Source organism: Thermothielavioides terrestris, chromosome 4 (genome assembly GCF_000226115.1).
Source record: "Thermothielavioides terrestris NRRL 8126 chromosome 4, complete sequence".
Classification (NCBI taxonomy): domain Eukaryota; kingdom Fungi; phylum Ascomycota; class Sordariomycetes; order Sordariales; family Chaetomiaceae; genus Thermothielavioides; species Thermothielavioides terrestris.
Window position 1 is genome coordinate 3512171 of NC_016460.1, and position 24044 is coordinate 3536214.

The following is a 24044-nucleotide window of genomic DNA, read 5'->3' on the forward strand; positions in this document are numbered from 1 at the left end:
CACCCTCCCCCAGCGCGGCTGCCGGCAGCAACAGCGCACCATGCTGTTCGCGCCTCTCCACGGCACTCACACTGCCTCCACCAGCACCACCACCAGCAGCACGTTCCCCGCCATCCGCCTGCGCATCGCCCGCCTCGTCCGCCGAGGAAAGCGGCATGAACAAGCTACTCCGCAGGCCGGGCCGCGCGCGCCTCGCTACTCCACCACCACCACCACCGGGCCCCAGGCCGAGCTGCTGTGCAATGGTGCTGCCGCCGGGCGTGGGACTTCCGCCGGAGCTGTGAGCGGCACCGGCGCCGGCGCCGGCGCCGTCGACGTGGGCGAGCAGCTTGTCGCCGACGACGGCGCTGAGGGTGGACGAGAAGGGCGAGGGCGAGTAGACGTGCGAGGGCGGGGGCGGGAGGCGGGCGGTGCTGAGGGAGGGGGCGCGCGGGGTGGCGGGGCGGTTGTCGGAGAGGGAGATCCGGGGCGGCGGCGTGGTGGTGGGCAGCGTCTGCCTTGCGGTCTGGGGCGGCGTTTTCGGGGGTGGTGGGAGGCCGGTGTCGGATTGGGCGGAGGATGGCACGGTGGGGACGGCCGTGTCGGAGATGGTGCGGAGGCGGAGGTGGGGCCGGAGGGACGGCGTGGGCGCGTCCTGGTCGTTCCAGGGGTTTTCGAGGAGGGAGGAGCCCTCGTTATTGTCGTCCCCTTCGGCCTGGACGATAAGCAGCGGTGTCTCGGCTGCTGTCTTTGGCGGAACGCGCGAGGTGGGGAACCCGTCTCCGGACACAGTTGCCAGCGGTCTGTTGAGTGCGTCTCCGAAACTGACACGCGAGGCTTGGGATGAGCCTCTCGACCGGCGCGGCTGACGGGGCGTTGCGGGTGACGAGGCGGGGTCCTGCTCTGCAAGACCGATGGTCTCCTCGACGCCGTCGGCATCCGACAGCGTAACCTCGTCGTCGTCGTCCTGCCGCGGCCGGCCACTGGTGATGAGGAAGACGCCAAAGAAGGTAAACAGACAGCCGCCGACAAACTTGACGGCCTGCTCGGCGGTAGTGCGCTCGAAGTCGCGGTAGAGGACCGCGCTGCCGATAATTACAGACAGCGTAAAGAGGACGAACTGGATGGGGATGACCTGGGTAGAGTCGAAGCGCTGCAGCGCCTTGTTGACGTAGCGGACCTGCAGGATGGCCGTCGAGAGCAGGATGAACACCAGGGCATAGGTGACGGGAGTGGCGAAGGCGCCGAACAGCGTCGACGAGAGCATCGAGGAGACGCCCTTGGTCGAAAGGACCGTGTAAGCACCTAAGGCGAGCGTTAGCCGACAGACTTCTTCCGTCACGGGCTCTCAAGAGCGAGCCAACATACCGAACAAGCCGACCAGGCCGAGGTCGATCAGGATGGTCCGGTTCCCATACCGCGGGCTGAGCCACATGAGGAGCACAATCAGCGCGCAGGTGACGCCCACGTAGATCTCGAACTCCATGGTGGTGATGGCGCCCCAGACCTCGTGGGGCCCCAGCTTGGTCTCCTCCGTGTTCGCGCTCAGCACGACGGTCACGGCGCCGGTAATGGCGATGATGACGCCCCAGAAGTCCCGCTGGCGGAACACCTCCTTGAAGACGATGGGGGCGATGACGCAGTTGGCGATCAGCGCAACCACGCCGAGCGGGCTAACGATGGAGGCCGGGGCGAAGCCGTAGGCCAGGAAGTTGCCCATCTCACCGATGGTAATCAGCACCTGGCCCAGCCACCAGTAGGGGTCCTTCAGGTAGGTCGAGGTGGCCTTGGCCTTGGTCCCAGGGTCGTCGCTAGTGTCGTCGTCGCTGGGGTAGTCTGACAGCAGGGACTGGGCTAGAGGTTCCGTTTCGGACGAGTCGCGGATGTCCTCGTCGCTGTATCGGCCAGTAATGCTGCCGTTCGGCGGCCCATTCAAACTCCCGATGGAATCCCGGTTCGACGCGGTCGCGGCGCCGTACCTCCCCGCTCCATGGCCCTGCGCCGACGCGGCATTCTTCATAGCCTGCCTCACCCGCTCGCGTATCTGCATCCTCTTCCGGTGCAGCCGGAGGTGGGCGTAGCGCTGGACATTGAGGGCCAGCGCGATCAGCGTGTTGCCGCAGATGGCCGTGACGATGCCGATCAAGCTCGACCAGTTCTGGAGCTCGTCTTCCGGGTTGCCGTCGTCGTCGCCGCCGAACAGCCACACGGGCCAGGCGTGCTGCGCCAGCACGGGCGAAGGCGCCGGCGCCGGCAAGCGCATCATGTTTCGCGCAGCTGCTCACTGGATCGATTCCGACTCGTTCTGGATTCACGGCACGGTCGTGGTGCTCGCCGCCCGACTAGCACAGGCGCACCGGTGTCGGGGATCGGCCTTGGGGGTCATCGGCGGCGGGGCGCGCAAGCGGATGGGTGGCTGCCTTGAGGCAGGAGCAAACGTTTCTTCCCTGAGTTTTCGCTGGGGACGGATCCGACGGCTCGCGATTTCGGCTCAGGCGGGTACTGGCATTGCTTCGCTGCGGCCAGTGCACAGCGGCAAGGCGATTAGAACAAGCAAGGAAGAAGAGGAAAAAAGAAAGATTATGAATCTCGGGCCAAGGGTGAAGGATGTCGTCTCGCGACACCCGCCGTGTCGGTTGGTTTTGTGCCGTCGATGGCGCGGGTTACGGAGACTGCGAAACTTACGGCATGCCCCGGTCGCTGCGGCCTTGGTGTGTTGTTACATAAGCAACTGTAACGACAGGGGTATGGCTAGCGGCGAAGCAACCAATTGACGTTCCACTTGCAGACTGTCGTGCGGAAGTTTTTGGTGGTAGTAGTGTTCTCCTTGTATCTCGACTGTACTCGACGCAGATTGGGTCTTTCGGATCCGGAGCACGTCCATAAAATCGCTTTGTGGTACTGTGCTGCCAACAAGGAAGGCGTGCTCAAGACACTGGTTTCCTGGAGTTCAAAGTGCCATCCAATCAGAGCCTGTTAAGGTGAGTGGAGGTCAGAGCCCAGCTCCATATTTACCTGTAGGTACCGACTGTATTTCGCAAGCTCGACACTTTTTGGGCACAAACCTTGACGCAATTTCATCCCAAGTGCGAAAGTGAGAGATGTCCAGTGCATTCCCCGACGAGGATGAAGGTACGGACTATACAGAGATAAATCAAGGAGCTTATATTACCTCAATGGAGCTACAGGAGGAAACCGACACCGGTGAGGGGGTCTCGTGACCGCACCGCAGGTAAGAACAGCATGAGTGAAAGCCAAGCAGACGTATTTTGCTACCTTTTCAGTCTCATACTTCACACCCGGCTTGTCACCTCCATCTCGCACCGCACGGCGCCGTGGACATCCGGCCGAGCCCCACCCACCGCGGCTCCTCAACGGGAGCTGTGCCCTCCCGACTCGAGACCCACAGCTTCGCGGCCGGCCCGCACTCCGCAAAGTACTTCACAAAGCCGCTCCTCGAGTAAAAGCGGTCGCGGCGCTCCAGGTGGTCGTCGGAGTAGTCCGACTCGAAGGCCAGCTGGCACCCCTTGCAGGAGACGCCGGCCTCGGCCGCGCCCGTCACGCGGTCGACCCAGGGCAGGCTCGTCGCCGCCTGGAAGCGCAGCGTCAGCGAGTCGGGCCAGCGGCTGGCGGCGGCCTGGGCCTCGCCGGCGCCCACGCCCTTCTCGCGCAGCGACCCGAGCGCGTGCCGCACCGTCACGACCGACCGCCGGCTGGCCGGCAGCGTGCGCAGCACCGGCAGCTGGCCCTCGAGCTCGCCGGCCGGCACGCCCACCGCGTCGGCCAGCCGCGTCAGGTAGCCGACCCGCATCGTGGGCGCCGACGCGACGCACGCGAGGCAGCAGCGCGTAGCGGTCGGCATGAAGAAGAAGCCGCCGAACGAGCCGCACAGGGAGCAGTTCTGGGTCGTGAGCGCTGCGTAGAGCGCCGAGACGCCGATGTGGGCCGCGAGACCGGAACGCAAAAGCACGCAGAGACACTCGAGCGCGTGGGCGCGCAGCTGGCGGAACTCCCGGATGGACGCCAGGACCTCGCGCGCGGTGCAGCTGACGTGGCTGAACCGGAACGCCGTGGAGACGTCGAGGGAGAGGCAGATCAGCGACACGATCTCGAAGGGGAGACATCTGAGCCGGCCGACGTCTGGGACCTGGGCCTGCTGCGCCTGCGCCTGAGCCCGGCCAAAGGTCTGGAAGACGGACGAACGCACGGCATCGTGCTGGCTGGGATACACCGAGACGACGGGCAGCTCGAAGTCGGCGCGGCTGTAAGTTGCGACGGCGAGTATGGCGTCGGCATCCGGGCTTGGCGCCGGCTCGGGATCCGCCAAGGCCGGGGGGTGCTCTGCGCTCGGTAAGGCCGCCATGGCGCCGGTTCATTCGCTCACTTGGAAAACATCATAAAATCGAAACTGCAGAGAGAAATCAATTGCACCGGAGGAATGACTCAGATAAATACAGAAACCATGAGTGCAGGGAGTCTGCCTGTGTAGAGGCCTGGCCGTCTTGTGACCACTTGTATGCGCCTAAATGATGAGCTCCACGACTTGTATGCTTCTAACCGGCAGTACTAAGATTCGATTGGCGAATAACTGCCGCTGTTTAGAAACTGCCCGGATAGAGGCATCGGCTTGTAAGAGAAATGGATAAAAGCATGGCAGTGCCCCACTGCGGGGCGGCAGCCGGCATTCTGTGGTAGACGTTAAAGAGGTCCCGCCAAGACTAATTTCGGCCAATTGTCGGCAATGTTTTTACAGCGTCAGTACCCCGCCAAGACCGCCAAGCGGTTTGCACTATCGCCAAGGGTTAGTTCGCCGGGGGTGCGGGGGGCGGCGCCAGCCCCCCGCTGGTTAGGGTGCGGGTTATAGTTAGGGTGAGGGTCAAGGTTAGGGTACGGGTTAACTTCGTTTTCTTTTTTTTCGATTTGGTTGAGGTTTCGCGAAGCTGTTGCTACGAGTCTTTGCAATTCTCGTTGTTGATGTTGCTCGAAGTCGTCGCGGCCCCGCTCACCCCGTGGCGATTGTAAATACTTGTAAGCGGCAGTCTCCGAAATTAGTCTTGGCGGGACCTCTTTAACGACGACCCATTCTGTGGCGCGCTGCCAAGCACTGCACTTTAACTCGCTGTCATGGACAGTGTTCGAACGTCATCGTAGCGGACCGAACACCTGTCGGAACACGGAAAGTACAGTCGCGAGCATCAGCATAACACTCACCGATCCACACATCAAAACCACCACGACCGGAACAAAAATGCCGCCAGACGACGACAACAACAACAGCAACCCTTTTATCCGCTTCAAGCACCACGTCGACACCAACATCCAGGCGGGGATCAACACGCTCGCCACCCTCTCCCGCAGCTCCGACACCACCACCACCGCCCGGTCTTCTTCCCCGTCCCCATCCTTCTCCCCATCCCAACCGTCCAACACAATCAGCCTCTTCCCCCCCGGCGACGACCACGACCACAACGACGACGACAGATCCATCATGGCCACATCTGCTACATCCGAGTCCGCCGCATCCGCCCACCTCGAATCCCGCCTCGACCTGCTGCGCGGCGGCACCCCCGCCGAGGCCGCCCTGGCCTGGGACCTGTTCCTGACCCGCTCGGCCTACTCGCCGCTGCGGCTGGAGCGCGAGCTCGGGTGGCGGCCCGTGCCGAGGGGCTGGTCTCGCAATAATGATGATGGGCTGGCGGTGGTTCGCCACCGTGGTGCTGGTGATGATGATGAGCTATCTGGGCGTGGAAGTGGGAGGGGGTATGAGGGCGGGTGGCTGGACGCGTTTGAGGATTTGATGCGGGCCAGTTCGGGGCTGGAGATGCGCGCGCTGGGGGAGATCCAGAGGGATAGGGAGCGGTATCGGGAGTGGGATGGGGGCTGGTTTCCGTTTGGGATGGTCGGCGGTGGGTTTTTCGGCGGCGGGTTTTTCGGCGGCTGGCGCCGCGACGGGCGATACTTCGGCACCGGCATGGGCATGCGCGAGGTCGCCTGGCTGGGCCGGATGCGCAGGGCCGGCCTGACCGAGGTGCTGTTCCCCGTGTGCGACCCCTGCCTGGGGTACCAGTCGCCCCGGACGATGGAGGAGTGGGTGGAGCGGAGGAGGAGAGAGCGGGACGCCGGCAGGGCGTGGGACGGGTACCTGGAGGAGCGGGTCAAGACGTTGGAGGACATGCAGCGGCGGCTGTGGAGGGAGGCGGACGCCTGGACCGAGGAGGCCCGGCGGGAGATGGAAGAGGCTAGGCGGGCGATGGAGCGGGAGCTGGGTGCATGGGGCGGCGATGCGCGGGACAAGGGCACGGGCTTCTTTGATGGTGTGTTCGGAGGCATCGTGAAGACGCTGGGCAAGGTGCTCGAGGACGAGGTCACGTCGATGCAGCGGCACGACAGGAGGCAGGAGCGCAGGGAGCGCGCGGACGACACGGCCGTGGCGGACCAAAACAAGCAGGATCGCTCCGCCGAGACGGAAGGCGATCTGTACTCCCTCGTCCAGTCGGCCTTCCACGAGTCCGAGCGCTCGCTGTCCAACTTCTTCAGGGCCATCTCGGACGGCTGGCGCGAGGGCCTCGGCGACCTGCGGGAGAAGCCCAAGCCGGCGTCGCCGGGCTCCAAGGTCGAGACCACCGAGGCGATGGAGAACGGGCTCCTCAAGCGGACGACCAAGCAGGAGTTCGTCGACGAGCACGGCAACACGCACGCCAAGACCGAGACCACCTGGACGGACGACGACGGCAGGGTCGTCATGCGCGTGGTGCAGAACTCCTCGGGCAGCTCGCACCGCTGGGAGAAGACGTTTGGGGGCGCGCCTGCCAAGCAGGACAACGACCGTGAAATGGCTGCCGACAACAGCCGCGAGGCAGCCACCAACGAGGCCAAGGAGCAGAAGAAGAAGACAGGCGGGTGGTTCTGGAAGTGAAACAAGGCGCGCCCGCCCAAGACTGGACTGGACCTGGACTGATTTGCAAGGGAGATCGAGATCGGTAAACACTCCACTCATTCCCATTGTTGTCGGCTCCGCTCCTTGAAAGATTGGCTCATGGGGTCTTAGTTTTGTTTCGACTAAGCGTGCAGGATATGTAAATAGCGAATAACTAGTGCTCAACTAGCATGCCAACCAAGCATCTCGAGAGTCCTCGTGGAACAGAGGCGGGCTTGCAGTTGGCGAAGTGATGTGGATGCGTGGAGCCCCAGGCACAACCGTCAAGGGAACATGCATGCAAAGTCAACCTCGCACATGATCTCAGCGTCCATTGCCAAGTAATACTGAGCTTTGAGATAGCAAGAAATGGTTCCAACGCGGGCTGTCATAGAGCTCACCGCTCCAACAGACCTGTCCCCGACCGCCGCCGCCAACCCTGACGACCTAAGAACAGCTACCCCTATTTCTTCCCCGCCCGCTGACGGGCCTTCTTCTTGCGCATCATCCGCTTCCTCGCAATGATCTTGGTCTTCATCGCGAGCTTGTAGTCGGCCTTTTTCTTTCCTTGTTTGGTCGGCGGCACCTCGCCCTTGCCTTCGCCCTTGCCCTCGCCCTTGCCCTTCCCTTCGCCTTCAGCACCTCCCCGCTGACCACCTTTTCCGTCCTTGCGGTCCTTCCCACCCTTGCCCTTGTCCCTCAGCTTTCCTTTGGCCGCCTTTTCCCACAGCTTTCCCTTGGCCTTATTGCGCTCAGCCTGCTCGGCCCGCTGCTGCCGGGAGCGCTCCTCCTGGGCGCGCCGCCTCTGCACGACGTTGGCGTTCTCGATGGCAAACTCGACAATCAGCCGCTGCGTCTTGCCGGCCTCGTTCTTGAGCGCGTGCCCGTTCAGCCAGCGCAGGCCCATGAGCGCCCAGCGGTGCGACGTGTACTCGACGAAGCCGTAGCCGCGCGACTTGCCGGCGCCCGTCTTCTCGTCCACCTTGGAGCCCTCGCGCGTCTCGAAGACGATCTTGGCCTGCCGCACCACGCCCTTGCCCTTCTGCTTGCGCCGCCGCTCGGCTTCCTTGTCCTGCTCGCCGCCGCGCGTCTTCTCCTCCTTGGAGAGCGGCTGCCGGCGCCCTTCCTTGACGTCCTTGGCGAAGCCGACGACGGCTTGGCGGGCGAGCGCCTTCAGGTCCTTGGAGGTCAGGTTGCCGGGGATGTTGCGGATGGCCAGGCGCGTCAGGCTGAGGTGCAGGCTCGGATTGGACTGGATCAGCTTCTTGCGTTGCTTGGCGCTGGCCTCCCGCATCTTGATCTCGGCCGGCGTGAGCTTGGCGTAGATGGGTGAGTTTTTGGGGATTGCGCCTTCGGACAGCAGGAACAGCCTTCTCTTGTCCTTCTTCTTACCCTTGCTGGGCGCTTCCTCGGCTAGCCGCGCGGCTTCGTCCTTGGACACGGCCTGGGCGACCTGCAGGATCCGGCCGTCGAGCGTGTAATTGCCCTCAGGGTCGGCCATCTCATCCTGCAGCACTGAGTGTTTGGCTAGAGTCGCGACTGGGCGGTGGCGGGGTGCTCCTTTCAGGCAGGCCTTGCAGTCGTCGAGGTTGAAGAAGCAGACGAACCCCGTGCCGGCTGGTTTGTCCGTAGCGCGGTCCATGACGACCCTTGCGTATCTCACGCGGCCGAATCTTGAAAAGTGGGCCTTGAGTGTCTCGTCGGTTGTCGTGTAGGGGAGGTTGCGGATAAAGAGGGTCGTCGAGTTGTCCGTCATCAGCTTCTTCTTCTTGGGCGTTTCCTCCTCAGCGTCCGATGTGTCGGACGCTTCAGATTCGCCATCCTCGGACACCTCTCGGCCTTCTTCCTGCTCATCTTCATCCTCCTCGTCTTCGTCCTCGCTTTCTTCATCGCTCTCTTCCTCAGCATCCTCCTCATTGTGCTCATCTTTATTCTCGTCCTCCTCATCCTCATCCTCATCGTCCTCGTCCTCCAAATTATCGCCATAGTTCTTGAAGAAGTTCATCAGGTCTCGGTCTTCTTGGGTCATATTTGGATCCTCGTCCTCCTCGTCCTCCTTGTCCTCCGTCTTTTTCTTCGACTTCTTCACCTTTTGACTCTTGCCAGCGTCCCCAGCCTCTTCCGAGACGCCCGCGTCCTTCAACTTTTCCCAAGTCTGCTTATCCACCGCCCAGTCCACGGCGACCGTCCGCCCGTCGATCTCCTTGCCGTTGATGGCCTGCATCGCCTTCTCGGCGTTTTTGCGTCCGCGTAGCGTAACGAAACCGAAGCCGGCGAGTTTGCCGTTCTGGTTCGGCAGGTCGGCGAACTTCACCTTGCCGTAGCTCTGGAACAGCTTCGCCAGCTGCTCGGGCGTCTTGATGCTCCATGGCAGGTTGCGGATGATGAGCTTGGGCGGCTTCCGGGCGGCGGCCAGCTCCTCCGCCCGCTTCTGCTTCTCGGCGGCAGCCTGAGACACCGCCTCGGGGCCGGACTTGGCGGCATCGCGGTGGCGCGGCTGGGCGATGTCGAGCTTCAGGCGGCGGCCGTCGAAGAGCTCGTTGGCGAGCTTCTCCTTGGCCTCGACGGCGTCCTCGGGGTCGGCGAACGAGACGAAGCCGTAGCCGCGCGAGGTCTTGGTCTTGGGATCGAGCACGACGGTGGCATGCTTGACGGGGTAGTGCTGCGAGAAGAACTCGGCGAGCGACTCGCTGGTGGCCGACGGCGGCAGCGAGCGCACGAAGAGCTGCCGGCGCGACTCGACGCGGGCCTTCTTGCTCGGCGGGTCCGACGCCTGCTGTTCCGAGGCCGCCTCTGGGTTGGCGGGCGCCTCCTCGGCCTCGCGTTGGCGCTTTTTGCTGGACTTTCCCATGGTCGGCGCTGCCTGTTCTTGCGGTTCTAAAGGAGTGGTCAATTGGAGTTGGTCTGAGCTCCCGCTTGCTCAATCTCAAGAGAAAAAAAAAGTTACCAAGCGGGCACGATAAGGTTCGAGTCAAAGCTTTGTTCACCTTATCGAACAGAATGTGGGGCGAGAGTGACCCCTCCAAAACGCCGGCACTAACCGGATGAGGCATTCGAACAGTAAACAAACAACACTCGAGAGAGACCTGCATCTCTTCGTTCCGAACCGAGCGAGACAGAGAGACAAGCTTATCTTGAACACACACCGCGCCACTGTTTTAGCAGACACAGATGGGACTCGATATATTGTTGCGGTAACATAAACGAAAAAAAATTGAACGCAAAAAGGAACTAAAATGCCCGCGAGAACGTCGACGAGGTCGACGCGGTCGTCGGCCGGCGTCTCGCACAAGTCGTCCACGACGAGCCTCCCTCGTACATCAACAGCGTCGCGCGCCTCGTCGACCGCCAACGTTGACATCCCCGCCGAGACCCCCGACAACGCGCTGCGCACGCAGGTGGCGGCCGTGTTCCGCGAGGCCCAGCGCACGACCGCGTCGCATCGCAAGCTGGCCGTGACGCTGCGCAAGATCCAGGATGCCTGCTGCTACGAGCCGACGTCGACCAAGAAGCCGGCCGCCGGCTCCGAATTCGACGAGGACGACTTCAACTCCGAGTTTGTGCGCTGCGCGCTGCGCGTCATGCCCATCAAGAAGAGCGAGGGCGTCGGCGACAAGACGATCCGCTTCATCGGCCTGTTCCTGCGCCACGCCATCGACAAGGACAACGAGGCCATGGGCGAGATCGACGAGGATGCTAGCACCATGCCCGAGACCCCCGCCACGCGCCTGACCTCGCACCTGATCGAGACCGTGCTGCCGCTGCTGACCGCCAAGGACAAGTTCGTGCGCTACCGCTCCACCCAGCTGATCTCCCACATCATCAACTCGCTCGACGCCATCGACGACGACCTGTTCCAGAAGCTGCGCTCCGGCCTGCTGAAGCGCATCCGCGACAAGGAGGCCATGGTGCGTGCCCAGGCCGTGCTGGGCCTCGGCCGCCTGGCGGGGAACCAGATCGAGGCCGAGCCGAACTCGGACGATAGCGACGACGATGCCTCCAGCGGCCTGCTCGAGAGGCTCCTCGAGGTGCTGCAGAACGACCCCAGTGCCGACGTGCGGAGGTCGCTGCTGGTCAACCTGCCCATCCTGCCCAACACCCTCCCGTTCCTCCTGGAGAGGGCGCGGGACCAAGACGCGGCAACCCGTCGTGCCGTCTACTCGAGGCTGCTGCCGGCCCTGGGCGACTTCCGCCACCTCTCGCTGTCCATGAGAGAGAAGCTGCTGCGGTGGGGCTTGCGCGACAGAGATGAGAACGTGCGCAAGGCTGCCGGCCGTCTCTTCCGCGAGCGCTGGATCGAGGACTGCGCCGGCACCCCGCCGCCCGCCGAGTCGGGCCAGCCGGCCGAGGTGTCCCCGCCCAACCTCGATGCCCTGCTCGAGCTCCTGGAGCGCATCGATGTCGTGAACTCGGGCGGCGAGAACGGCGTGGCGCTGGAGGCCATGCGAGGTTTTTGGGAGGGACGGCCGGACTACAGGGAGGCGATGGTCTTTGACGATCACTTCTTCGAGACCCTGAGTGCCGAATCGGTGTTTGTCGTCCGGACCTTCAACGATTTCTGCCGCAACGAGGCCGACGGCAAGTACGAGTCGCTCGTCGAGGAGAAACTGCCCGAAGTCACCAAGGTCGCCTTCTACCTCGAGCGCTACATCAAGGTCCTGATCGATGCCATCAAGCGGGCCGAGGAGCAGGAAGTCGAGGAGGACGAGGAGGAGGACACGGCGGAGCAGGAGTTCATAGTAGAGCAGCTGCTCCACATCGCCCTCACGCTGGACTACTCGGACGAGGTCGGCCGGCGCAAGATGTTCGCCTTGCTCCGCCAGACCCTGTCCATTCCGGAGCTGCCGGAAGAGGCGACCAAGCTCACCGTCGCCGTGCTGCGGGACATCTGCGCCCCCGATGCGGCGGGCGAGAAGGAGTTCTGCAGCATCGTCCTCGAGGCAGTAGCGGACGTGCACGACACCATCGTCGACGACCTGCCCGGCGAGAACGACGACGAGAGCTTCCACTCGGCGAAGTCCGAGGTCAGCAACGACAGCACCCCGACCAAGAGCGGCAAGAGTAAGACTCCCGAGCTCTCCGAGGAGGAGGCCGCCGCCAAGGCCGTCAAGGAGATCGTCATCAACATGAAGTGCCTGCACATCGTGCAGTGCATGCTCTGCAACGTGTCTGGCGACCTGCAGCAGAACGACCACCTCGTGGCCATGCTCAACAACCTCGTCGTTCCCGCGGTGCGGAGCCACGAGGCGCCCGTGCGCGAGCGCGGTCTCGTCTGTCTCGGCCTGTGCTCGCTCCTCGACCGGTCGCTCGCCGAGGAAAACCTGATGCTGTTCATGCACTTCTTCAGCAAGGGCCACACGGAGCTGCAGATCACGGCCCTGCACATCCTCACCGACATCCTCAACGTGCACGGCGCCCAGCTGCTGTCGTCAAACCCGGCCCTCCTCAAGGTGTACGTCAAGGCGCTCCGGTCCGGCGCGAAGCACCCGGAGGTGCAGGCCGCCGCGACCGTGGCCGTGTCCAAGCTGCTCCTCGGCCGCGTGGTCAGCGACCACGACGTGTCGGCCGAGCTGCTCAAGACGCTGGTGATCGCCTACTTCGAGCCGGCCAGCGCCGGCAACCAGAGCGTGCGCCAGGCGCTCAACTACTTCCTGCCCGTCTTCTGCTACTCGCGCGCCGAGAACCAGGACCTGATGCGCTGCGTCGCGCTCGACGCCCTGCACACGCTGTACAACGTGCGCGAGGGCTTCGACGACGACGACGCCGACATCGACGACGAGATGGTCTCGCTGGCCACCATCGGCGCCTGCCTTGTCGACTGGACCGACCCGCGCAAGTGCTACTCCCCGGCTGCCGGCGGCGGTGCCAGCGGCAGCGGCAGCGGAGGGCTGGGCGATCCCGCGGCCGCGGCCGCGGCCGAGAGGAAGCACGTCAACGCGGACGTGCACCTCGACTTTGCGCAGGATATCCTGGACCGCCTCGGCGGGAACGCTCCCAGTACGGTCTTCTCCCTCTCCTCTCCTCTTTCCCTCTCCTCTCCCTCTCCTCTCCCTCCCAGTTGTGCCATTGCCACCAGCGCTAACAAACAAACAACAATATAGAAGAAGAAAAGAAAATCCTCGCCGCCCTCCTCGGCAAGCTGTACGTCTCGCCGGCCTCGACCGAGCCCAAGACCCGCGCCGTCTACGCGTCCGTCTGCGCCGCCGTCGACACCCAGCTGCTCGCCGACGCCGCCGGCCGCAACGCGCTCTACAAGCTGCACGTCGCGCTCGGCAAGATCGTCAACAACCTCGACGCCGCCGCCGAAGGAGGCGGCCAGGCGGGGGCGGCCGGTGGTGCCATGACGACGACGATGATGGCGGCGGCCAAGAGTGGTGGCGGGCGCCGCAGCGCCAGCCGGGCTAGCTCCGTCGCTTTGAGCGCGGCCGAGGTGGCGTCTTCTGTTGCCCCGTCCGAGGAGAGGAGGAGGGCTGGGTCCAGGGAGGTGGAGATTAAAGAGGAGGAGGAGGAGGAGGAGGAGACGGTTATTGGGGTTCGGGGTGGGGACCCGGACCGGGAGGGGGACGGGGAAGATGACGACGACGACGATGATGCCGGGACGGTGGTGCTTAAGTCGGTGGAGGAGGGGAGTATTGTTGATGAGCTCTTGTCGGAGGAGGAGCTGTGATGATGGCCGAGTAATGCGGTATGTGTAGACACGGAACGGATGGATGGATGACGGGTGGGTTCCATGGGATGACCGGGTTATGCATCAGGTTTTGGGGGATATCTGGTGTCTTTCTATTATGCGTCTGTCTGTTTGTCTTCTTGTCTTCTTCGGTATGAATGCTCTCAACGAAATGCCACGCGCGGTCTATCGACGTCTCCTGGCACACACAAGCCGTCCTTTCAACACCAAAAATTACAACACCAACCGCCGTCTATATCTCTCTACCGCTTCCCACCCGCCTCCACCATCCCAAGCCAATACACCGCCCCGCCCAGCGCGACATTCACCAGCAGATGCTGCCCCAGGCTCCACGCCACGCAGTACAGATACTTGGGCGAAAACACGGTCCATATGAACAGGTGCGTCCGTAGCGCCGTGCACGCCGCCATGACCGCCGCCACTCCGCCCGCCACGAACACCGTCAGGACCGCCACGTGCGCCTTCCACGGGGCCCAATCCCCTTCGGTCTCCCCCTCCCCTTCCCCGTTTCCATCCCCATTCCCTTCCCCGTTTCCATCCCCTTTCCACCGAAGCCGCCGCCGCCGCTCGCCCAACCACACAACGGCGGCGAGCGCCCACCAGATGGGACCCGCCCAGTTGCCGACAAAGGTGAGGGCGCCGACGGCGGCGACGTCGAAGGCGGCCACGCCGTTGTACGCGCTGGCGAGGTCGACCGAGGCGATCGAGTTGGAGCCGCCGGCGGCGAAGAAGGCGGCGTGCTGCAGGAGCAGGGCCGTCACGGTCAACGAGGCTGGGGAGGAGGAGAGCACGTTATCGTTGTCGTTAGTGTCGTCGTCGTCGTCGTCGTCGTCGTCGTTGTTGTTGTTGTCATCGTGGGCGGTTGCGGTGGGGGGAGAGGGGGAGGACGGGGAGATGAGGGATAGTAGGAGCCGGTGTTGTAGGTTGAAGAGCAGGAAGAGTGGGGCGTTGGTCGGGCGGGACTGGGTCAGGGCTAGGAGGGTGTAGAGCGTTAGGATGGTTGCTGGGGCTGCGGGGAAGAAGTTAGTTTTGGAAAAAGGAGGTTTAAGGTTAGACGAGAAGTGGTTAGCGTACCCGGCTGACCCTGGGAGATGCGTCGGCGGGAGAGGGCGAAGAAAATGGTTACGGCGGTAAGCAGAGCGATGCCGATGAACACTGCGCGGGCGCGGGCGATGAGGGAGGCGTCCTGCGTGAAGTTCAGCGCGAGCAGGCGGCGGGCGAACTCGGTCACCAGCTCGGGCGCGTCCTCCAGCGTGAAGGCCACTTTGAAAGTGAACGCAGCCAGAACAAGACCGGTCGCGGCGGCGAAGTTGAGCCAGATCGGCAGCCCGCTGAGGCCGTAGATCAGGTTGCGGTGGACCCAGACGTAAGTGGCGCCGATGAGGCACCAGAGAAGGACCGGGTTGGTGTGGAGGAAGGTCTTGACGATGTCTGGCTCGCCGGCGAACTTCTGGCCGGTCTGGTTCCAGCTTCTGATGATGCGCGTGGCGAGCAGCAGGACCATGGTCGAGAGCGTCTGAAGCCCCGCAGACCGTGTGCCCCTACGGGAAGCTTAGCGGACGGCCGGAGGAGTTGGAGGAGGCAGCAGGGACAGCTTACCGCCGAAATTCGCGCAAGCCGAGAAAGGCGAACCACGCAGTCGTCGCCCAGTACCAAAAGTGGTGCTCCTCCTCGACGTAGCTGCTTGCGAACATCATCGCGCCATATGCGAGAAGAATAGAGGCGAGCGGGACGAATGAGATTGCCTTGTCATTGACGCAGCGAGCAGCTGCTACGGCAGCAGCTGCCAGAGCCACGACGGCGACGGCTTGTCCCAGGAACAGCCGGGGCATATCGTAGTTGCTGGCCATGCTGCTCAGGACCCGTTGTGCGTCTCGCAGCCACTAATGCAGGTCAGCATCGCGACTGACTTGGGGTGCATCGAGTACACTTACCTTGGTGATAGCCGGTATCAACGCGGCGGGATCGCCGGCGCCCTGTTTGTCATAGCTGTCGGCTAGGCGCTTCCAGCCATGCGCCAGTTCTTGGTAGTCAGCCTTTGACTCGCTGAGAGAGGCCGAGCTTGCGTCAGATTCCAGAATTTCCGGCCCGAATGCTGCGAGAACGATGTCCAGAATCTGGCGCGCATTCCGCATCAAGAGCCGCACTTGGTCCTGCTCTGAACAGATATCAGCGCAACCCAGCTACTTCTGTGAGAAAAATGTCACTCACTGTCCGGCCAAAAGGGAAGAAACTCGGGGATGAGCGCCCCCAGGTTGTTCTTGGGGACCGGAAAGCCCAGCAGAGCGGCGAGAGTGGGGGCAAGGTCCGACTGCTCCACGGTGCTGTAATACTGGAAGCCCTCATCTTCAGGCACAGGCGACTGCAGGTTACTCTTCAGATCACGGAGTTTGGGTGACATGAACACCAGAGCCGGCGAAGTCTCACCGGCGGACGACGCGCCATGGTTGCCAGCGTCGTTCATGCCGTGGTCGCCGCATACCACGAAGAGCGTCGACCGAAGGTGGTTCTCGGACTCCATAGCGGTGTAAATTTGTCTCACAATGCCATCCATCTCGCGCTGCTTCACAACCATATGGGGACTGCGGCTGCTGTCAGCGTCAATCGGCTCTCGCTTGCATCTGACTCTCGTGTCGGCCGGCTAGCTCACCTCCTCGGGCCTCCCTTGTGGCCAATGTGATCCAGCCCGAGATAGTGCAGCACCATGGTGTTCCAGTCGTCCCTTTTGAGCTCGTCAGCAATGTGTCGAGTCACGTTGCTGTCAACCTCGGTAAAGTCCTGCGGCCGTCAGCCCCGGCTTCCCAGCGTTTCCCCCCACCCGGGCCCCTGCTCACCGAGACGAAGAAGCTCGTCGTCCCGTCGGCGCGGTCAAACGTCCCAGGGAACAGCTTCAGCCACGTGTCATCCCCGTACATGACCAGCTTCCCCGCGCCCTTGGCCTTCATCTGCGCCAGCCACGTGTCCTGGGAGGCTAGGCTCGAGCTCTCGTCGCCCTCGTCCAGGTTGAGGACGACGTCCAGGAAGGAGGGGATCGAGCCGGTGGTGATGGCCTTGAGGCGGGGCATTGTGACGGTTGGGGAAGTGGCATGCGCCGTGAAGGGCAGAGCGGCGCCATCGCGGATCAGTCTGGTGCAGGGTGTCAGTCTGCACAAAGCCCTGTACGGAAGTACGCAAAAGGCTGGAAGCCGGGTCATACTGACGATTGTGTGAACTCAAAGCCGCTGTCTGCAGTGTAGACAAAGTCACTGTTGGTGTCAGTCAGCCAAGCGCAAGCACAAAAAGGGGAGTGGTGAGGGGGTCATTAGGATAGGCCGTGTACCTCCGCAAGGCGTCGATGACCATGAAAACGAGCCTGTCGAACGGCGCCGGGGGCGGCGCGCCGTAGTCGGCCACGTCATGGTACGTTGCCAGACCAGGAAGCAGTGGCTTGTAGGGGAAGAAGCCGGTTGCGAAGATGAAGATGGCAGCGGGAATTAAGAGGTTGGCTACAAGCAGCAGCGCGGTGCTCAGGGGGCCACCATCGCGACTGCGGCTGGAGCTGCGGCCGCGACGCGCCGTCATGTCCGCCACGAGATGTGACAATGTCTGTGAGATTGTGCAGCAAATCAAGTTCAATTGCGGTCGCAATCCATGGCCGACTCGCCGTGAGGGAAGCTCATATAGATGACACAACGGCTTTGCAAAAGGGAAAGAGTGTGTATTGTGGTCGTTCGTATCATTAACCCCCCATGCATTGCTTGAGCTTGAATGTGAGTTAACTTAGATGGGATCCGAGCCAAGACCGCAGTAACCTATCCCTGCGCCGAGGCCCCACCAAAGACCCTTGAACTGCAGGAGCCAAGCACTGCAAGGCGCCGAAGCACTGCTTGGGAATAAGCAGACGCCACGGAGTTGGAATCCCGTATGGCGTACGGAGTATTCCGTATTTGCATACGGATATCGTAACGTTTGCACAGGCACAGGCAGGCAGGCCCGGTAACTCAATGCTGCTTCTGCTCCCTCATTTTTTGTTCCGCTTGGGGCCCCTGGTCGGAAAGACAATCGAAGACTTCTTCCCTCGCCGTTTCTCCACCCTCTTCCTCTTGCTGTTCGGCTTCTTGCTTGCCGGCTTAGCGCCATCGACGTCCATCGCTGCTGCGGAGAGTCAGCCGTCCAGTTCCGTCCAGTTTTCCGTCCTCCGCCTGCGCAAACTTACTGTCCATCTTCTCCGTGGCCGTGTCCTTAGACTCATCTGTGGGCGCTAGAGGGGCCCGGTTAGCTTTATGCGTAACATGGAAATCATCAAGAATGAGAAAAGAAGACTTTCGTACCCTCGTTCATCTCAACATCCCTCTGCGGCTTGGGCTGGGCGGCGAGGGCGAGCAGCTTCGCAGACAGACGCTCCGCCCGCGCGGCCTCGACCGGCCCAAACACATTTTTCTTGAGCCGCTGGTTGTTCTTCTTGATGGTGCTTGCCCGTGAGCTTTTCGCCATGTTTGCCGTGTGAGATGAGGAATGTGGCCAGGAGTTGAGCTTGTACCTTGTGAGATGAGGAAGGGCCAGCGGTGAAAATGAATGAAAATGACCTGGATACAAGCATGACCAAGTCAGGCTGAAATTTTGTCTGGGCCCGAGTCAATGTATGGAGCATTCCGGACGGATTACGGGACCTTGTGTATTCCCTCCACGGTAAATTACAAGCTTTTGTGGGGCGCTGCAAGGGTATGAGCAGGCCCGGTTGAGGCGAGACTTCATTCACGAACTTAACGGCAGGCGCTGTGTCGCAAGGCAACAGTCGACTCGGGTGATGGCCCGTATTTTCTGCCAAAGCACACCGCCTTTTTGCGACGACGACCTCCTTGGGCGAAGCCTGACCGCGCTGCCGGTCCTGATGAACGAACAGGACGGCTTTGGCGATAACATTAAATTACCAGCGCTGACTTTCCTAGTACGGTCTCCATTCTTCACCACCGAAGGTTCCAAAGTCTTAAGGCCCCAAGGTCCCCCACTTAACAATAACTACTACCTATCATCATTGGCACTTGGCGGCTGCTTGTACCCGAGCACCCACCCGGCTTGCAGCAAGCGAAGCCTCGAGGCATTGAAGATCGAAGAGCCGAGCTGCGGCGGAACAGGGGCGCCGAGGACCTGTATTTTCTCGCCTCGTCGTCGGCCACGCATCTCACACCTACCTCCGGAAGGCACCCGGGGCAGTTGCCGGGCCTCGCTCCTTCCCTCTCCCCGTAATTGCACCCAAGTATCATTCCACAGTTTTAGGCACGCCGCCTTCTGCTGGGCCAGGTCCGGCCTACGCCCAGCCAAGGAAGGCCATGGGCGACAAATCGGCCGAGGTTCAAAGCCTCATCCGAACCGTCCAGGTGCCTGCCATCTCAAAGCCAGTCCTCCAGGCCATCTGCGCCGTGAATGGCATTCCAAAGACGGGAAACAAAAGCGACCTTCAGAGACGCATCATTCAGCGTGAGTGAGGCTGCTTTGCTTTCGTCTGCGGATCTACCCTTTTACTTGAATTTGTTGGCCTGGCATGCTTCGCTCGTCTTGCGTTCATTCATTCTCTTCTGCACATCCTGCCCCTCTCCCGCCCACCACAACGCCGCAAGCTCGGCCATCCATTTCGCGAATGGGGGACCCTTCCCATACACATCGCTCATGGCTTACCATCGCCACACAGAGATCGACGCGTGCAATGAGAACCGGGACTGGGAGAGGCTCAACGAAATACGCGAGAGCATAGTGTCGCGTGCGCCGATTTATGTCACCCCGTCACTTGTCTCGCAGACGCAGGCGCAGTCGCAACCGCCGTCCCGGGCTCAACCACACTCCCAACCTCAGCCTCACCGGCCGCTACCAGCACCAGCCTCGCCCTACTACCAGGCCGCAGGCCCTCACACGCCGCCCAACTATGCCATGGCTTCACATGGCCAGTCAGGCTACGGGGCGCTCAACGGGTTGCGGTCTCAAAACGCGCCCTTCCAAACGGCGCAAAACGGGCCGCGCCTCCCCGGTGGGCTGAACCCGCCGACCATCGCCTACAAGCCCAGCCCCTTCTACGAGCTGAAGTACCAGGTCGGCAATGTCAGGACTCTCAAGGGTGCGTCTGGGCCATGTACTGCTCCTTCCGCCCCGCCATTACACTGGCTAACTAATTGGGAGCAGTGATGGCGGCGCACCGAAATTCGGAGCGCATCCCCGTCAGGGTCCAGGACCATGCGGCGTTGCAGCTGTGTCTCGCCGACAAGACCATGAGACTCATGGTGTTCTGCGCTGCGGGCAACACGGGCGTGCAAGACGTCGCATTTCCGTATCAGTGCGAGCTGAAGGTGAACGGGGGGGAAATCAAGGCGAATCTGCGCGGCCTGAAGAACAAACCCGGGTCTACGAGACCGGTTGACATCACGGACTCGCTGCGCCTGCGACCCCCCACGTACACCAACAACGTCGAGCTCACCTACGCGCTGACGCAGAAGGTACGCGCTGCCAACGAGAACACGCCCCCAGAGGTACGGATCAGTAAGGGACCGTGAGAAGGCTTGCTAACAAGTTGCCTAGAAATTCTACCTGAGCCTGGTCGTCTGCAAGGCCGTTCCCATCGATGTTCTGGTCTCCCAGATCCAAAAGAAGATCCGCAAAGAGTCGGTCGTCGCCGAAAGTGAGTTGTCGCTCCTCTCCGCCCCGAAAGGCTGACTCATAACAAATGGCCAGTCGCAAACAAGGCCAGCGATCCCGACGTCGTCGCCACGTCGCAGAACCTGAGTCTCAAGTGTCCGCTCTCATACATGAGGCTCAAACTCCCGTGTCGTGCCGTCAGTTGCAACCATATTCAGTGTTTCGATGCGACATCCTACCTGCAATTGCAGGAGCAGGGCCCGCAATGGCTCTGTCCGATCTGCAACAAGCCCGCGCCGTTCGAGCAATTGGCCATTGACGAGTAAGCCCTATGGTGCCACAGCGGGATAGCCTTCTGTGGCTGCGATGCTGACCTTAACCCCCAGGTATGCGCGGGACATCCTCGTCAGGACCCCCGAGTCTGTCGAGCAGGTCACGATTGAGCCGGACGGCAAGTGGTCCGTGCCTGGCGCGAAGAAGGAGGCTACGCCAACGCAGGAGGCGAGCTGCGTGGACGACGATGATATCGTGGTCTCGGAAATTGCCAGAACGGGTGGGAGAACCACCACGACGCCGAGCCTGGCCACCGCGCCGACCACGCACCTGGCGACCCCAACGAGCGTCGCTTCTCGGGACACATCTGCGGCGCCGAGGTCGTCGAGCAAGCGTCCGGCCGTCGAGGTTATCGACCTGACGTTGTCGGACGATGACGACGAGCCGCCGCGAGCCGTCAAGCGCGCGAACTACGGCGGTGGCTATTCGACGGCTCCGTACTAGAGGTGCGGGACTCCCCAACGAACGCGGTTCTAGCGCACGCTGCTCTTTCGGCATTGAACTTGTTGCCTCCGACTGAGGAAGAGAGTGTTTATCATGCTTGGTTCCTGCTCTGGGCCATCGCGTTTCCGAGGAGTTTGCTCTTTTGGAGGTGATAAAGCATTGGCAGGCGTTGGGGGTGGGCGGCATTGCGCATATGCTGTATGTAATCATGGATTCCCGGGTCTGTTGTCCGCGCAGTTCGTTTTGGTCGGCAGGTGGAGGAGCGGATTGGGCTTCGCCGTGGCGATGGTCGCCAGGGGCACTGAGGGTTAGATACCACCAGGCTCTAGGGTGACACTCTGGTCACCAGAGGAGCGGCACTGACTAGGCCGGCAATGCAGTGCCTTGCATTTGTCAAAGGAGACTGTTGAACGTCCTCTGGTGCCCCGGGGTTGATACCCGCGAAGCACGAACATTCCCGTAAAAGCATATCGCTTATGTGCATGACCAGAACCGCTTCAGGCAACTAGCTCAAGCTCCTCGGTGTATTCCGTCCAGTCAACATTGGTCAAGTGCGATCAATCCACCTCAAAGTAGTACATGCCACTGCCATTACAGCACAGCGACGCAATCTTCGGCGAGCAGGTTGTTCTGCAGCAGCCGCAACGCACGTGAGTCTGCCCGCGCCAACTAGGACATATCTTCCGGCAACCAATGCCCGATTTGCCTCGAGAACACCACCCGTCCCCCGCGGCCGATTCTCTATCTCCGTATTGTACCACCCGCTGCAGCTTCCGCCAACCCCAGCACTCGCGCACCTTGCCTGCGGGTGGCTAGCGACTGTCGACCTTCCGACATAACGAACGATAACCTAATCACAACCATAACCGGGGCGAAAAAGGGGGAAAAAGGAAGCCACGTTCGAAATCCCGAAATCAGAACCCCCCAACCCACAACCAGAGAGAGATAGTCCAGAGACCAGGCAGCGACAAAGCCAGAACCCACCCACCTACCCTAAAAACAAACACCGTGCCAGACAGACAGACAGACAGCCCAAGCCCAACATGTCCTTCGAGCCCGTGATGCCGCCGTACAACGCGTCCGACCCGAGCGCGCGCTTCCTGTCGGCCTCGTGCCTCGACTTCCTGCTGATCGAGCTCGTGCCGCTGGCGTACCGCGTGACGCACCAGCTGGAGGCGACCGCGAGGGAGGAGGAGGAAACGGCGGCGGCGGCGGCGGCGGCAGCAGCGGAGTCGGGGTCGGGGTCGGGGCGAGAGCGGGAGCGGGAGCGGGAGCAGGGGAACGGCGTTGTTGCTGGGGCTGGGGCTGGGGCTGGGACGGCGGCGGCGGCGCGAGGGGCGGATGGGGAGGGTGTTGTTGATGGGAGGGCCGAAATAGTACCCTGGCAGGGGGCTGGGAATGTGATGGATGAAGAGGAGGAGCGGCAGGCGGTGTCGGCGAGGTTGGAGGCGCTTGGGTATCGGGTCGGGCAGGGGCTGGCGGAGAGGTGCGTCCATTTTTTTTATTTCCGGCCTCTTCTTCTTGGAAGAGAGGGTGATTGGAGTTCGCCTGGTCAGGGGATAATGCTGATGCAACCGCCGAGACGGTGACGACGACGGGCAGGTTCACGCGCGACAGGCCACGCTTCAACGACACTCTCGACGTGATTAAGTTTCTCTGCAAAGATCTCTGGACGCTGGTCTTCCGCAAGCAGGTGGACAATCTCAAGACGAACCATAGGGTGTGTTTTCCCCTTTCCCCGTTCCGCTCCCCGCAGCCGGGTTTCTAACCACAGCCAAGGGGGTCTACGTCCTCACCGACAACGCCTTCCGCCCATTTGCGCGCATGAGCGCGCAGTCCAGCAGCCAAGCGGTGCAGCTCGCCCAGCCGGTAACCATCCCTTTTCCCTTGCTCCGACATCCGCACCACCTCCTAACCCAGCCCAACCCCCTCCACTCACCTGCTACCTTCCCCCCTTCTTCAACCATCCGTCTGGTATACCCCATCACCAACCCTACTACCAACAAGCCCACACCCTTATAGCAACAACCCCAACCAACTAACCAAACCCGAAAAACCGTCCAGTTCCTCTGGTTCCCCTGCGGCATCGTCCGCGGCGCGCTCGCCGCCCTCGGCATCCCGGCCACGGTGCAGGCTGAGACTAGCGAGCTGCCCAGCGCCGTGTTCCAGATCAAGACACATCCGGCCAAGACGTAGTCCAGCCCCAGGCTGCCGGCGTGGAGAAGGCATGGAACACCCCTCCCTTGTCAATTGTCCCCAACCTCTACCCTGCTTGAAAGTGAGAGTGAGGAATGAGTTGTCTGGGTGGATATGTAACTGGAGTGGGCGGCCATATGGATGCGAGTGCGCCACTGGGTGAGCGCGAGAGAGAGAGGGCGTACTGTACCCGGGGAAAAAGCATGGGTCTAACGGATAGATGAGACGAGAAGCGGGCTCGGCGGTGTTGTTTTTCTTCCCTACCCCGTCTTGGAAGACGACAGGGAGGGTAGATGGAGGCGGGCGGGCACAGCGACGGTTTACAGCACACACAAGAGGGGCAAGGAAGGAAAGACAGCAGCAGCAGCAACGGCGGCGTATGGCGTTGGGTTTGGTCTGGTCTGGTCGCATCGGATCGGATGGGTTTGGGCGGCAGGCGGCTGATAGACCACACAACAGCGGCATCGGCGGTAGAGCTTGTCTTTGCTGTTCACAATCACTAATGTTTATTTCTACCTGTTTGGCTGTGCAGCAGCGCGCGGCAGTCTTTTACTCTGTACATGGTAAGTAAGATCTGGTACGGCACGCCCGGCGTCTTCGTTCCCTGACATTGCTTGTTCCCAAACTATGCACGCCTTTTTATTCTTCTCCGCTGGGCCGGCTGTGTGACACGCGTTTCCACCCCCTGTTACTGTCACCAGACAGGCATCGAAAATGCGAGTGACCGTCGAGCAGTGGAGGCCCAGGAGCTAGTTGTAGCCGACACACCCGAGCGCACGGTTGGGATCTCGAAACCGACTCGCTGCCCAGCGGAATGGCCAGGCTCTTCCTGAGCTCAGCGCACACTGCAGACTCTGTCCGCCTGCCCCCCTTTACAACCTAAGA

General features: G+C 62.0%; 8 protein-coding genes across 8 annotated transcripts; 4 read left to right on the forward strand and 4 right to left on the reverse strand.

Annotated features, from left to right (window-relative positions):
- Nucleotides 1–637: 637 nt before the first annotated feature.
- Nucleotides 638–4291, reverse strand: THITE_2017839 (uncharacterized protein; the record flags this gene model as incomplete). Its single annotated transcript, XM_003655810.1, has 4 exons — nt 638–1284; nt 1348–2259; nt 2604–2651; nt 3304–4291. Coding segments are annotated over 4 exons (2595 nt in total), but the record flags the coding sequence as incomplete, so codon positions are not given.
- Nucleotides 4292–5734: 1443 nt separating this feature from the next.
- THITE_2171049 (uncharacterized protein) lies at nt 5735–7101 on the forward strand. Its single transcript, XM_003655811.1, has one exon. The coding sequence runs from the start codon at nt 5801–5803 to the stop codon at nt 6893–6895; it is 1095 nt and encodes a 364-aa protein (XP_003655859.1). The 5' UTR covers nt 5735–5800; the 3' UTR covers nt 6896–7101.
- Nucleotides 7102–7126: 25 nt separating this feature from the next.
- Nucleotides 7127–9818, reverse strand: THITE_2120031 (uncharacterized protein). Its single transcript, XM_003655812.1, has one exon. The coding sequence runs from the start codon at nt 9744–9746 to the stop codon at nt 7359–7361; it is 2388 nt and encodes a 795-aa protein (XP_003655860.1). The 5' UTR covers nt 9747–9818; the 3' UTR covers nt 7127–7358.
- Nucleotides 9819–10131: 313 nt separating this feature from the next.
- Nucleotides 10132–13562, forward strand: THITE_72015 (condensin subunit-like protein; the record flags this gene model as incomplete). The annotated part of the gene is made up of 2 exons (XM_003655813.1): nt 10132–12892; nt 12997–13562. 2 exons carry the CDS (start codon nt 10132–10134, stop codon nt 13560–13562), a joined length of 3327 nt encoding a protein of 1108 aa, XP_003655861.1.
- Nucleotides 13563–13726: 164 nt separating this feature from the next.
- THITE_2120034 (uncharacterized protein) lies at nt 13727–17243 on the reverse strand. The gene is made up of 9 exons (XM_003655814.1): nt 16903–17243; nt 16784–16828; nt 16418–16709; nt 16234–16361; nt 15795–16165; nt 15518–15741; nt 15183–15466; nt 14658–15124; nt 13727–14592 (listed from the first exon to the last, which is right to left on the reverse strand). Exons 1-9 carry the CDS (start codon nt 17142–17144, stop codon nt 13826–13828), a joined length of 2820 nt encoding a protein of 939 aa, XP_003655862.1. The 5' UTR covers nt 17145–17243; the 3' UTR covers nt 13727–13825.
- Nucleotides 17244–18307, reverse strand: THITE_2120041 (uncharacterized protein). Its single transcript, XM_003655815.1, has 3 exons — nt 17894–18307; nt 17779–17823; nt 17244–17717 (listed from the first exon to the last, which is right to left on the reverse strand). The coding sequence occupies exons 1-3, from the start codon at nt 18054–18056 to the stop codon at nt 17584–17586; spliced, it is 342 nt and encodes a 113-aa protein (XP_003655863.1). The 5' UTR covers nt 18057–18307; the 3' UTR covers nt 17244–17583.
- A 382-nt stretch (nt 18308–18689) lies between these two features.
- THITE_2120048 (uncharacterized protein) lies at nt 18690–21420 on the forward strand. The gene is made up of 6 exons (XM_003655816.1): nt 18690–19040; nt 19252–19671; nt 19737–20047; nt 20130–20229; nt 20283–20508; nt 20573–21420. The coding sequence occupies exons 1-6, from the start codon at nt 18893–18895 to the stop codon at nt 20961–20963; spliced, it is 1596 nt and encodes a 531-aa protein (XP_003655864.1). The 5' UTR covers nt 18690–18892; the 3' UTR covers nt 20964–21420.
- Nucleotides 21421–22286: 866 nt separating this feature from the next.
- Nucleotides 22287–24044, forward strand: THITE_2120052 (uncharacterized protein). Its single transcript, XM_003655817.1, has 4 exons — nt 22287–22449; nt 22566–22683; nt 22743–22832; nt 23028–24044. Exons 1-4 carry the CDS (start codon nt 22367–22369, stop codon nt 23157–23159), a joined length of 423 nt encoding a protein of 140 aa, XP_003655865.1. The 5' UTR covers nt 22287–22366; the 3' UTR covers nt 23160–24044.